The 12,566-nt window shown below is 36.7% G+C and overlaps 1 protein-coding gene across 1 annotated transcript; it reads right to left on the minus strand.

Annotated features, from left to right (window-relative positions):
* Positions 1-8,632, minus strand: si:dkey-29d8.3 (uncharacterized protein LOC556220 homolog). Its single transcript, XM_026940927.3, has 7 exons — positions 8,271-8,632; positions 5,457-5,601; positions 4,700-4,813; positions 3,560-3,704; positions 2,593-2,738; positions 2,351-2,490; positions 1-1,748 (listed from the first exon to the last, which is right to left on the minus strand). The coding sequence occupies exons 1-7, from the start codon at positions 8,368-8,370 to the stop codon at positions 1,615-1,617; spliced, it is 924 nt and encodes a 307-aa protein (XP_026796728.2). The 5' UTR covers positions 8,371-8,632; the 3' UTR covers positions 1-1,614.
* Between the last annotated feature and the right edge of the window lie 3,934 nt (positions 8,633-12,566).

Genomic DNA, 12,566 nt, shown 5'->3' on the forward strand with positions numbered 1-12,566 from the left:
TTCATTGCATTCATTTATTAATAAACATTTATAAAATATTATACAAGCAGTATAACAAATATAAAAGCATCAAGACACACCTTATTGATGTTAGTAGTGTTATTACAAAAAACTCTTTTTTAACTCCATTGATCCCAAAGCACTCCTGAATTCTCAAATCTGATTGCTCAGATAGTGCTGATAAATTTTCTATAACAGCAGCTCTGAGAATAGTTCTGGGTGCACGGCAAGTCTCAGGTTTACATTAATGCGCTCGTTCTAATATGTTATCATTTCTATAGTAATAACAAATTAACACAGATTTAAAAAATGAGTAACTGTTGATAATGTGAAGCTTATCAAATAAGTGTAACTGTTGATAATGTGAAGCTTACAAGGAGACATTTACTTAACATTTATGGAATGAGTCTCCAGTGTCAGCGTTTTGTAACAGTAAAGCTGTAACTTGAATTTTTCCAATACAGGAAATGTTTAAATCCTTGCTTACGTCACTGTAAACAAATATACAGTTTAATACTGAACTGATTAGAGATAATATGATGAGCTGGCATTAGTGCAATCAATGATTCTGATTATATTAATAAACACGGCTCAATATGCACTCATGTCTTGAGCTGGAATGGCCATTTACCTGTCTGCTATGCATGCACGGTCCCTCATTAATCTATTTTGAATGATAAACAAACCATATAGACATATGCAACAACTACAGATAAAGGTTCTGTTAAAAGTTGGAATTAATGTAATGTATCAGTGTTATGTATATAATGCTTAGATGTTATGTACATAGTTTATTTTAGATATTTATCACTGTCACTTCTGTACTCTGGATGAATTCTTGCTAGCTCCTCTACACAGAAGTGGATTTTTGAGAAAGAATTATTCATTTCAAATTAGATTCAATGGCCTCAGAGTTTGCCTTCATGAACCACTGCGATGCTTATTCAGATATCAGTGAAGACATCTTTAAGAAAAAAATCTCAATGAATGTGTTTTTACAGTTAATGAGAATCCTGTCATTGCCAGAGAGCCACTATTGAACTCTTAATCAAAGTATTTATGCATTTATGCTCTACATTTAGATTATTGCTTAGAGTTTTGGATTGGACACATGTATGTCCTGCCAAGTGAATAAAACAGAAGTGTTTCAGCTCTTGATAAGAGCTACAGTTAATCAATTCAGTGTCCTGGTTCAAATATAACATGATATATATATATCCAAGTGATGATACTTATAACACGGATAGAATTGCTAGTTTAGCCTACTTGTTTTCACATTTAATTATCCAACACTAAAAATATGGCCGCTTCTTTACTCTTCTACTCATCACAACTTATCAAATGATATGGACAGACCCAGTGTGGGAAAGTGAGCAAAAATATGCCCAAAATCAGTCTGAGCAAATATTTTCTCATGCTACTTTATGGATGCATGTTTTGGCCATGTATCAAAGCAGATTCAGCTTTATATGGTTACTGCACATGAATAACAAATATGACATAATACATCATGGTGTATAAAGTATTAGTGTTAAAGGCTGTGTTTCATTACAGAATCGGAATCAATTCAAAGGCTTTGGTGTTTCATCCACTGACTTTAAAGCCACGCTGCTACTATTCTGTGGTGTGGACAGGAGTCATTAGCGCTTCAGCATTCCCATCCTGGAAGGGAGGACGAGTACGGTGCCTCCAAATCACCAGAAAAAGTCGGATCATGAAGAAAATGCAGGCCAGCGCCAAGAGAACAGCTGCAAAGAACAGATGAAATAAGAAAGCAAATGAACAAGTGCACTCTAAAACTGAGAAACAGTCGAGACGTTCTGAACATGTTCCTGCATCTCCTCTGATCTACCTAGCTAAAACCTATCAACATTTTACAGAAAAAACAGAGATGAAGAAAAAATAGGGCTGAGTGTTTAATGTTTTTTTAAATATTGAAATTATATATTATATATTATGATTATTATTAAAATCCTTATTAACAGCGTCATCTTAAAGAAGAATTTTGAAAACCCACAAACAAGCTGCAACCGTCGCCATCACTTCCACCTAATCTGTTGAAACTACACAGCTTTGTGGAATGCCTTTTATGGAAAAGGGAAAGAACTGATGAGCAGTTCCCTGATGGGGGTGACTTGTGTTTCAGACACTGGAAACACTTTTTTCAGCTAAAATCAAGCTGTTTACATGATACTGAATTCCACTGTATCATACTGCAACTCTAAATTCTATCGTACTGGTCCAATGGCTACTCTTCAACAGCAGATTGTCGATCAGAAATCCTTACCTTTTCTTATTCACCACACAAAGAGTATTCAAAAAACCGCTTCAGTTCCCATCACTGACTCACCTGAAAACACGGCGTTCCTGCCTGGAGCTGCTGCATCGTAGTGCTTGCTCAGGCTTCCACTGAGAGCGAAGATGATGATGGGGTAGATGGTCAGAATGTAGCGCACATGCTTCTCGATCACAAAGTTCTCAACTGCAAACCTGCACATGCAATAATGTTGGTGTCAAAAACAAAATTTGACACAATACGAAAAATTATATCTAAATTGACAAAAGAACATTAGACACTGGATGAGGACGAACCATACAATCACTTCTAAGAGCAGAATGCACAGAGAAACAGTGGCGGCATTCGTGGGTGACATGGACTTGACATCCAACACGATGGTTAAGTTGAGCAGTGTAGCTATGGTCGTCCATGTTGCGTAAGTGGCAATACTGTTCTGAACCTGAAATACACAGAGTGAGCTGAACATCACATCTACTTTATCACACAACAGTCTGCTGTGATAAAATATTATGATGAGGAAAAATAATACAGTTAGCATTATGTTATTTTATTACAGAAAACATTACTTCCAGATGTGATACATCCATTTAAATGTGCTGCAATGCTCTTAAACAGGTTAGTTTACTATTTAACTAGTACGAAAATTATATTTTCAAGTACTAAAGGCTAAGGGCAATACATATACCTTTTCATATTCTCACTGTTTTCCTCAACAAATAATACATGCACTGAATGTCATTGTCTCTTTTTGTGAAAATATGAAGTTGAAAATACAATATAATACGGCAAAATGAAAATTCTTGGCTGAAATGGAAACGAAAAATCAAGACTTATTGGAACATAAACATATAAAACAAGCAAAAAATATTGGATTTTATTATTATTATTATTATTATTATTCTTTTTGTACCATGGGCTAAATAATAAAAATATATTTCACTTTTTTAAAAAAATTTTTATGTATTAAATGTATTTATTTATAAATTTCTAATTTATTAATTAATGCTAAATTCAACTACACTGTAATTAAAAAAACAATTTATTTATTTTTTTTTTATTAAGTCAGTCCTTTCAGTATGGCATTACTCCACATATCTGGACTCACAATACATTTTAAAAATAATATATAAAACAATTTGTTCATCTGTAAGGCTCTATTTCCACAATTATATAAATAAATCTAAATAATTTTGGTCAAATTTTCTTTTTTTTTTTTGCCAAAAACTGAACTTATCTATCATCAGATAAGTTATCACACACCAGCACATAGACGCAGTAGAGATCTGTGGGATGGTTCTGTTTGAGCCAGGCTCCGTGAGCTCGCAGACCGACACAGGAGAAGAAGATCAGGAGGTAACTAGTGAACGCGATCAGAGCTAAACATATTAGTGCTGGAATCATCAACCTGCAGAGAAGGAAAACACCACACACACACACACACGCACACACACACACACACACACACACACTGTATCAGCTCACTACTACACATCACTCTTCAGGGTTGCCAGACATGTTCCAAACAAGCGCTATGGTCAGTAAAACCAGCCTCGACCCTGTATTAAAAATAAAACATAACAATCACAACCATTTACATTTTGTTACCCGTTGTGTTACTTATAATGTAACATAACATTTTAATGAAGCAGTGTTGAAACCATGTCTTTCACAGAGTTCACTAAATGTCTTGTTTTATTACAGATGTTGAAATAAACACCTGAGAATGAGTAAATCTATTCACAGACACACTACAAGCACAGTCATATTGTAAAAGTATGAATTTTAAATGCCTTTAATATGGTTTATATTTGTAAACCATACTATGGACATATTTATACATTCTACAGGGTGTCCCAAAAGTCACCACACAAAGAAATGGCAAACATGTAGACGATGCTATGTAAATAAATTTACATTTTGCTAAAAAGTGATAATTTCCCCTATGTATGGAGACTTTTGGGATACACTGTATTATGCACAATATACCTACATCTTGTAATAGTACATCTATAGTTCACTTAGTGTTTTTTTAAAATCTGGCTGCTTTGTTGTTGGTGCTAATTGCAAGAATTTTACTAAATCTAAATCTAATATATTTAAGTTATAAGCACAGCCCATATGCATGCATCACAGACCATGTATTCAGTGTTGTTAATTAAAAAAAAATTGGGTTGCAAGTCAAATGTGGGGCAATTCCACAGGAAACAACATGGATCTGTCAACCCTGCCAATCCTAATCCTTTAGCAAAAATGCTAACCTGGCTAACAAAATCACACACATCTCATTTTAATTTTCTGACAAAAGTCTTAAAGAGGCATCAACTGCCACCCAAACCTTAAGAATATGTTTGGCCGTGTGTATTAAGAGTTCTTAGGTTGTCCACATGGACTCGTACTTACTCTCGGTCCCATAGCAGGAGCCAGGTGATGTTCAGGAGCATGTTAATCATCCAGGAGAGGAAAAAGCCGTAAGGAAGAACAGCAGGGCTACAATACATCCATCCGGTGGCAGACCTTCATATAAAACATAAAGATGTTTAAACCAGGTGGTTCATTTTTCCTTATTATAAAGAATTCTCCTTATTTTCTATAACAGCAGCTTTTACAGTAGCAAAGCTGCAAATTACAGGTTTATATTAATGCACTCGTTCAAATCGTTTCCATAGTAACAACTTACGCAGGAATTTGTATGGAGGACAGTGCATTTAAAAAAAATGTGCTATTATTTAACAAAGAAAAACACATAATCGACAATATGGTGAAGTTTTCCATCAAGAGCTGTTTTGTTAACTTTTATGGAAGGAGTCTCCAGTGTCAGTTTTCTGCCAGACTTAAGAGAAAAAACTTCAGTAACTATAAATGGAAGAAAGTATGATGTGTCATTCTTGTGGGTTGAGGAAAATATTTCCACAAAACGCTTTGGGTGAGACAACGTCTATTCATTTTTTAAAGCAACATTAGCCTCTGAGCTTCAGCGCAAACCAAAAAAAGTCAGACACCAAACACGTCTCGGCTGACTGACCACATTTGGAGTAGAGTGTAAAATTAGAAAATGTAAACTAGATTTTTCTAGATCATTCCTTTAATCGTTGGCAATAAATTTGTTTAGACCAACTATTCTAGTGTATGAACTGTTTACTCGTGTGTTTGTGATTACCGTCTGCAGATGCAGCTCAGAAAATACACGTTCATCAGCAGGAGCCAGGTGTAGATGATTCCCCATATGGAGAAAGTCCAACCAGCGGGAGTGATTTCTGTCTCATACAGAGCTGACACGTTTCCTGTGCTGTGCAAAAACGGTCCTGAACAACAACCATACAACACATACAACACCTTTAATATTTCCAAGATATCAATTATAGCTTAAATCATTGCTTCAGTTTCACTGTCACTGTATTACAAATTAGCTAGAGTTAGAAGCTAGTGGTTAGGAATGATTAACTCGTTCAAAGAAGTTAAAATGCTGCTGAATGAGCAGGTAAAAATTTTTGTATGTAAAATTACAAAATATTCAGAGATCACATGTTATACTAAAAGATTAGATAATCATCACCATAAAATTATATAATAGCATGTGCAAAATTATAAAATATAAAGCATTCTCACTGGATGTTATAAAATCTAGCAAAACGTTTACACTCCTTGTATCCTGGTGCAAAAATATTACAATATTATTATATACATTTAATAAAAAGAAAAAATCTGTGTTTTGGGTTAAAGATCCCAGTTGAAGAAAAAAGCAGTTCATCAGCTGATCACTTAGAATTTGTACAAAGAAAATAATAATAGTCTTGTAATTATTTCTTAGTATTACGATACTAATTATGATACAATTATTATCATAATTGTACATTTTAACTAATATATGAACTCAGTGTCTAATTCTTAAAAACGTTACAATTATAACAATGAATATTCACACAAATGTGCTTATGAATTTAGCTGATACAGAATAAAAAAGTGATTTTTTACACCTTTATAGAAACAATACTCCAGTGCTGTGTGATAATCTTTTTGGACAAATATTAGCCCTGACTGTGCTGCATCTCAAAGATGTTTGTCCAGGTTTGGGGGGGAAAAAAAAGTGTGCATTGATTAGCTAGTCAAAGATTCGCTCCGAATCATTCAGCTGCTTGCATAGAGCATTAGACTCCTACACACATCCATTCATATTTCAGCATTTACATTAGGCCTAAACTAAATTAAATCTTATTCAGAAACAGTAAAACAGGAAACAGTAATGCTAAATAGAATTAAACTGCAAGAGAGAAAAAAAAAAACGGTTGTTCCGCAATGAAGCGTGTTCAATATGGTATAAAAGCACTGCACATGCTGAGTATAATCAAGTGTAAAAGAATTAAACCACAGAAACATATCTGCAGTCTGTTGTTTTGTCTAGACTTTTCAGATTCATTTATACAATGGCAAAAACCAGCAAAAAAACTTATGTCATTGCATTAATAAGAGTAGCAGCAAAGCAGAAATGCTGTACATCTAAAAATATCGTTTTAAAAAGGTTTATAGGAATTCAGGCGTATATAGAAGTTAGGAGGGCGTGAATACTTAATGTTTGTCGCCAGAAGAACCTACGCCTGTGAAAAGCCTTCGTGGTTAACCACACAACTTATCACTAAATGTGACTGTTACAAACTTATGTTACACTTATGTGACTGTTACAAACAGGGAGCTGTTAAAATGTAAAGAAAATAGCAACATCCTTATAACCACAAAGTAAATGTTTGGGTACTGTATCAAAAGATAGATAGATAGATAGATAGATAGATAGATAGATAGATAGATAGATAGATAGATAGATACAATCTTCTGAGAAAATATGGAAATGTCAGGATACTGAAATACTAACAGTATAATGTATAAAGTAAATATTCCTTTATATACACAAAATCTCAATTAAAAGTAGAAATACGGAGTCAGAATGTACTTGAGTCAAAATTTTTTAAAAAAGTGTAAAAAATGAAGAAGCCAGTGATGAATTTGTAGTTATTTATTTGGCTAGCTAATGTTTAATATTCCCATTAGAACGAACGCTAAGGTGGCATTAGCAACAAAAACAGAGCTAGCTACGGATTTACCTCAGCATGCTTCTTTAGACAAGATGGTGAATATTTAAAGGCTGATATTGTGTTTTATACGTGCGAGGAAATAGGTCATGCTGTATACATTCTTAATAAATCCATCAAAAGAGAAGATTTTACAAAATTTAATTTGACAGTGATGAGAATTTGACTGGATGTCTTTTCTTTTTTTTAAAAAAAAAATCATTGAAGTAAGCGAGAATGCAAAAGAAATGTCTCATGGCCTTTTTGATTTGTAATGAGTACTGTGAAGGTCAAAATGAAAATGTCAGGAGTCAAATGTAGGGTTTTTTTTCTCTTGTAAATGTACTTGAGTAAGAGTACATGTATTCTTAATATTAATAAATTAAATTTTAATCTCATTTTAATATTAATATTAAAGTACAAATCTTCCAAAATAGTGCCATAATGAAGTACAGTTTTCCACCACAGTTATAACCTTGTATTCAATTATAATCCTTGGATTAAATGTTCAGTCAGAGTTAAGGAATGAAAGAATAACCACACACACACACACACACACACAAAAGTGGACTGATTAAAATTTCATCATATCAATGTACATCTCATGTCTTGAAATGTCACGTGAATTCACATCACATCAATGTGATCACGTGAAAAAATTTATCTGTGTAAATTAATGAATAGAAAATCATTAAAAAAATTCAAATATGCACTACACGTGAAAAGTCCACGTGTGAAAAAGAACACGTGAAGTGTCTAATATGTAAAATTTACATGGAAAGTTCGTGTGACTTTTCTGCGCTCTGATTGGCTAATAGCTAATGAGTGTACCCTATTATCCAATCCTCATCCAGGGGGCGTGGTTTCTCAGAATACGGATGGGGAAAGAATGAGCCTGCAGCTTTACACACCTTTTCCCGATCCAGCCAAGGCGTTGACGGCCAAAGCAGTGATGTAAACCATCAGAGAGAGAAGAAGAACTAAAATCCGCCCGAAGTTATGCTCCTCCATGTCTGAACTCCAGATAAAAATGCGTCTTTTCTCAGTTTGTCCACCAAACCTGACTGATTTTCCTCCGAATTTCTATTAAAATGAAGTTATTCTGCTGTTAACTCGCTGTTTATCTGCACACAAGCAGCAGTCAATTGAATGATCTCTGTTATTTAGTGTAAAGTGAGTTACAGTAACATTAACCTCCTCTAACGCAACACTGTTTACTTTCTGCTGCCTTCAGAATGTGGACATGGGACGGTTTCATAACTTCTCTTCTTCCTCCGCTTTTACAAGGCGTGAGTGAGTGAAGGAGTCAGGTTTATACCGCCACCTGCTGGCCTGAGGGTGCAGTGAGAGAATAGTGAGAGTGCAGTGAGAGAATAGTGAGAGTGCCGTGAGAGTGCGTTGAGAGAGCGGTGAGAGTGCGGTGAGAGAGCCGTGAGAGCGGTGAGAGTTCGGTGAGAGTGCGGTGAGAGCGGTGAGAGAATAGTGAGAGAGCGGTGAGAGTGCGGTGAGAGAGCGGTGAGAGCGGTGAGAGTTCGGTGAGAGAGCGGTGTGAGAGCGGTGAGAGAGAGGTGAGAGAGCGGTGAGAGAGCGGTGAGAGAGAGGTGAGAGTGCGGTGAGAGAGCGGTGAGAGAGCCGTGAGAGAGCCGTGAGAGAGCCGTGAGAGTGCGGTGAGAGAGCCGTGAGAGAGCGTGCGGTGAGAGAGCCGTGAGAGAGCGTGCGGTGAGAGTGCGGTGAGAGTGCGGTGAGAGTGCGGTGAGAGAGCGGTGAGAGAGCCGTGAGAGAGCCGTGAGAGTGCGGTGAGAGTGCGGTGAGAGAGCCGTGAGAGAGCGTGCGGTGAGAGAGCCGTGAGAGAGCATGCGGTGAGAGTGCGGTGAGAGAGCGGTGAGAGAGCGGTGAGAGAGCGGTGAGAGTGCGGTGCGAGTGCGGTGAGAGAGCGGTGAGAGAGCCGTGAGAGTGCGGTGAGAGAGCCGTGAGAGAGCGTGCGGTGAGAGTGCGGTGAGAGAGCCGTGAGAGAGCGTGCGGTGAGAGTGCGGTGAGAGAGCCTTGAGAGAGCGTGCGGTGAGCGTGCGGTGAGAGTGCGGTGAGAGTGCGGTGAGAGAGCCGTGAGAGAGCCGTGAGAGTGCGGTGAGAGAGCCGTGAGAGAGCGTGCGGTGAGAGTGCGGTGAGAGTGCGGTGAGAGTGCGGTGAGAGAGCCGTGAGAGAGCAGTGAGAGTGCGGTGAGAGAGCGGTGAGAGAGCCGTGAGAGTGCGGTGAGAGAGCCGTGAGAGAGCGTGCGGTGAGAGTGCGGTGAGAGAGCCTTGAGAGAGCGTGCGGTGAGAGTGCGGTGAGAGAGCCGTGAGAGAGCGTGCGGTGAGCGTGCGGTGAGCGTGCGGTGAGAGTGCGGTGAGAGAGCGGTGAGAGAGCTGTGAGAGAGCAGTGGAGCAAAATACAAGGCTGAATATGTAAAACAGGAGGAAAGCAAAAGTGAAATCATGTTATTCAGACAGATTAAATAACGAGGAAGAAAGAAAGAAAGAAAGAAAATACTGGTATTCATAGAGATTAAATCACTAGCAAGAAAGAAAGAAAGAAGATTTATAGAGACAGAACAAAAAAATACTGATATTCATAGAGATTAAAAAGCACACTAGCAAGCAAGAAAGAAGAAAGTATTCATTTTATAAAGATTTATTATATCTGGATAAAAATATATAATTGATAAAATGATTTGTATGTATAATTTAAGAATTTATAATTTTTTTATATTTAGAAAATAAAAGAATTTATAAAAATGTATTAAAAAAAGAATTAAAGAAAGAAAGAATTTATTAAGAAATGATTTATTTTATAAAGCTTTATTATATCTTTATAAAAAATACAAAAACAAGTTAGAATTTATATTAATAATTTAACATTTTTATTAAAAATGATAAGAAAGAAAGAAAGAAAGAAAGAAAGAAAGAAAGAAAAAGGATAGTCTGATCAATAATATAAGGGATCATGGGATTTGTGTACATTCAGCATTGTCAATTTTAAAATAATCTTTTTGTTAACTGCATTTTTTTCTACAAATTTAGGAAAAACAGGTACATTATCTTTCTGAAAACTGGCTATCTCTCTATAAACTTTGTTTAGTTAATAAACGAATTTAAACAAAACAATGTTAATGGTTATATTTTCTCTCTCTTCTCAACACATCCGACAAAAAAACCCGACTTTTTCTATTAACATATAAAGTCACATGAGCTGACATCTGAGTATCAGTTCAGCAGAAAACAGTGATCACAGTCTAAAGCATGTTTAAAATGTGTAGATATAGAGGTGTATTTTATAAATATAGAGTTACTGAATAAGGTTTATGAAGCCGTGTCATTTAAGAGAAACATTACATCATTCAGCTTCTGTTTAATAAATCAGCATGAAGTGTGTAAATATGAAAAAAAAAACTTCTGTACTGATAAAGTCCTGTATTTCCTCAAACCAGCTGCGATCCATTTCAGACTGAAACTCTTTAAATGAATGTCACAAATCAGAACAGAGAGTAAAGAAAGAAACATGAGCAATCAGATAATCTGTTTTAATCAACCCTAGAGCTCCATTATGAGAGAAAATGAGTGCATTATATTAAACCAGGTTGAAATGTGGCACTGCAGTGTGAACACCCGAACTGCAATCCGCTCTTATTGCTCTTCAGTAGTTACTGAGCGGAAAACGTGCCACAGTGAAAAGTAAAGCAATAATTACATTTTCATCACAAATACATCGCTTGTAAAAAATGTTTTTCTTTTTTTATTTCATGAAGGAATAAAGTATTATTTTACCTTTCACGAGTTTATGACTGGAATTAGAGCGCCACCTACTGGACTCTTGTGCAAAACGAATTTCTGGATATTGTGTTCCATGTAAAGTAAAAATTGAACTTTACCTTATTATGACAAGTGTATATCTGAATTATTTCTACAATAAATACAGATAAAGAGATTTAGAAAGGTAAAAATTCCATTTTAGACGTAAAGCCTGACCACAGCAACTGCACATAAACTTTCACTGAGAATGCAGAGAAGAAAAGGAAGTGGTAGCTCTGTGGTTAAGATGTTAGCCTTCTGATCAGAAGGTTGAGAGTTCAAATCTCAGCACCACCAAGCAGGCACTGCTGGGCCCCTGAGCAAGACCCTCAACTGCTCAGATGTATAAATGAGATAATTGTAAGTCACACTGGATAAGGGGGTCTGCCAAGTGCCATAAAAGTAGGATGTGCACAATTTTTTTTTTAATTATTATTATTGGCTGTCACTCCTCCTTTTTCTTCTTCGTGGTATTGTGTGGTTAAAGCTCACAGTAAGACCACACTTAGCACTCAACACTCAACACACAAACTGCTGATCTCCATCCTCCACTGAACAAGTTTGTGTGAGTTTTAACGGGAATCTGAGGCGACCGTGGGCACTGGCTCATCGTAACTGAACAGCTGGAGATTGGAAAAAGACCAGGTGACGTTTGTAGGATCTTCATCTGTCCAGTTTGGGTGAATCAGTGTCCACTGCAGCCTCAGATTTCTGTTCTTGGCTGACAGGAATGGAACCTGACATGGTGATCTTCTGCTGCCTCAAGGTTCCAAGCGTTGTGCATTCTGAGATGCTTTTCTGCTCACCACGGGTGTAAAGAGTGGTTATTTGAGTTACTGTAGACTTCCTGTGAGCTAGAACCAGTCTGACCATTTTCATCATTAAGGCGTTTCTGCCCACAGCACTGCTGCTCACTGAATGTTTTTTGTTTTTCACACCATTCTGTGTAACATCTAGAGACTGTTGTGTGTGAAAGTCCCAGGACTTTTTTTTTTTTTTAAATACTCAAACCAGCCTGTCGGGTTACAGTCACTGGGATCACATTTCTTCTGTTCTGATGTTTGATGTGAACACTAACTGAAGCTCTTGACCTGTATCTGTATGACTTTATGCGCTACGCTGCTGCCACATGATTGACTACTTAGATAACCGCATGAATGCACAGACATACAGTACATGTGTCCTAGTAAAGGAAAAGGTAAGTGTACATACAATCTCAGTGAAAAGGTTACATCTAGAACCCTTTAAAGCCAGAACCATTATCCAGACAATGAACTCTTCACAATTTGGTTTTTCTTAGAGTGTAAACTTCTGGACATTTCATCACCTAAACCTATTATACAGGTCCCTTCACTGGTGTACATTTACTGACAGTAGGCCAAA

The sequence above is a fragment of the Pangasianodon hypophthalmus genome, chromosome 21 (assembly GCF_027358585.1).
Source record: "Pangasianodon hypophthalmus isolate fPanHyp1 chromosome 21, fPanHyp1.pri, whole genome shotgun sequence".
NCBI classification, from domain to species: Eukaryota; Metazoa; Chordata; class Actinopteri; order Siluriformes; family Pangasiidae; genus Pangasianodon; species Pangasianodon hypophthalmus.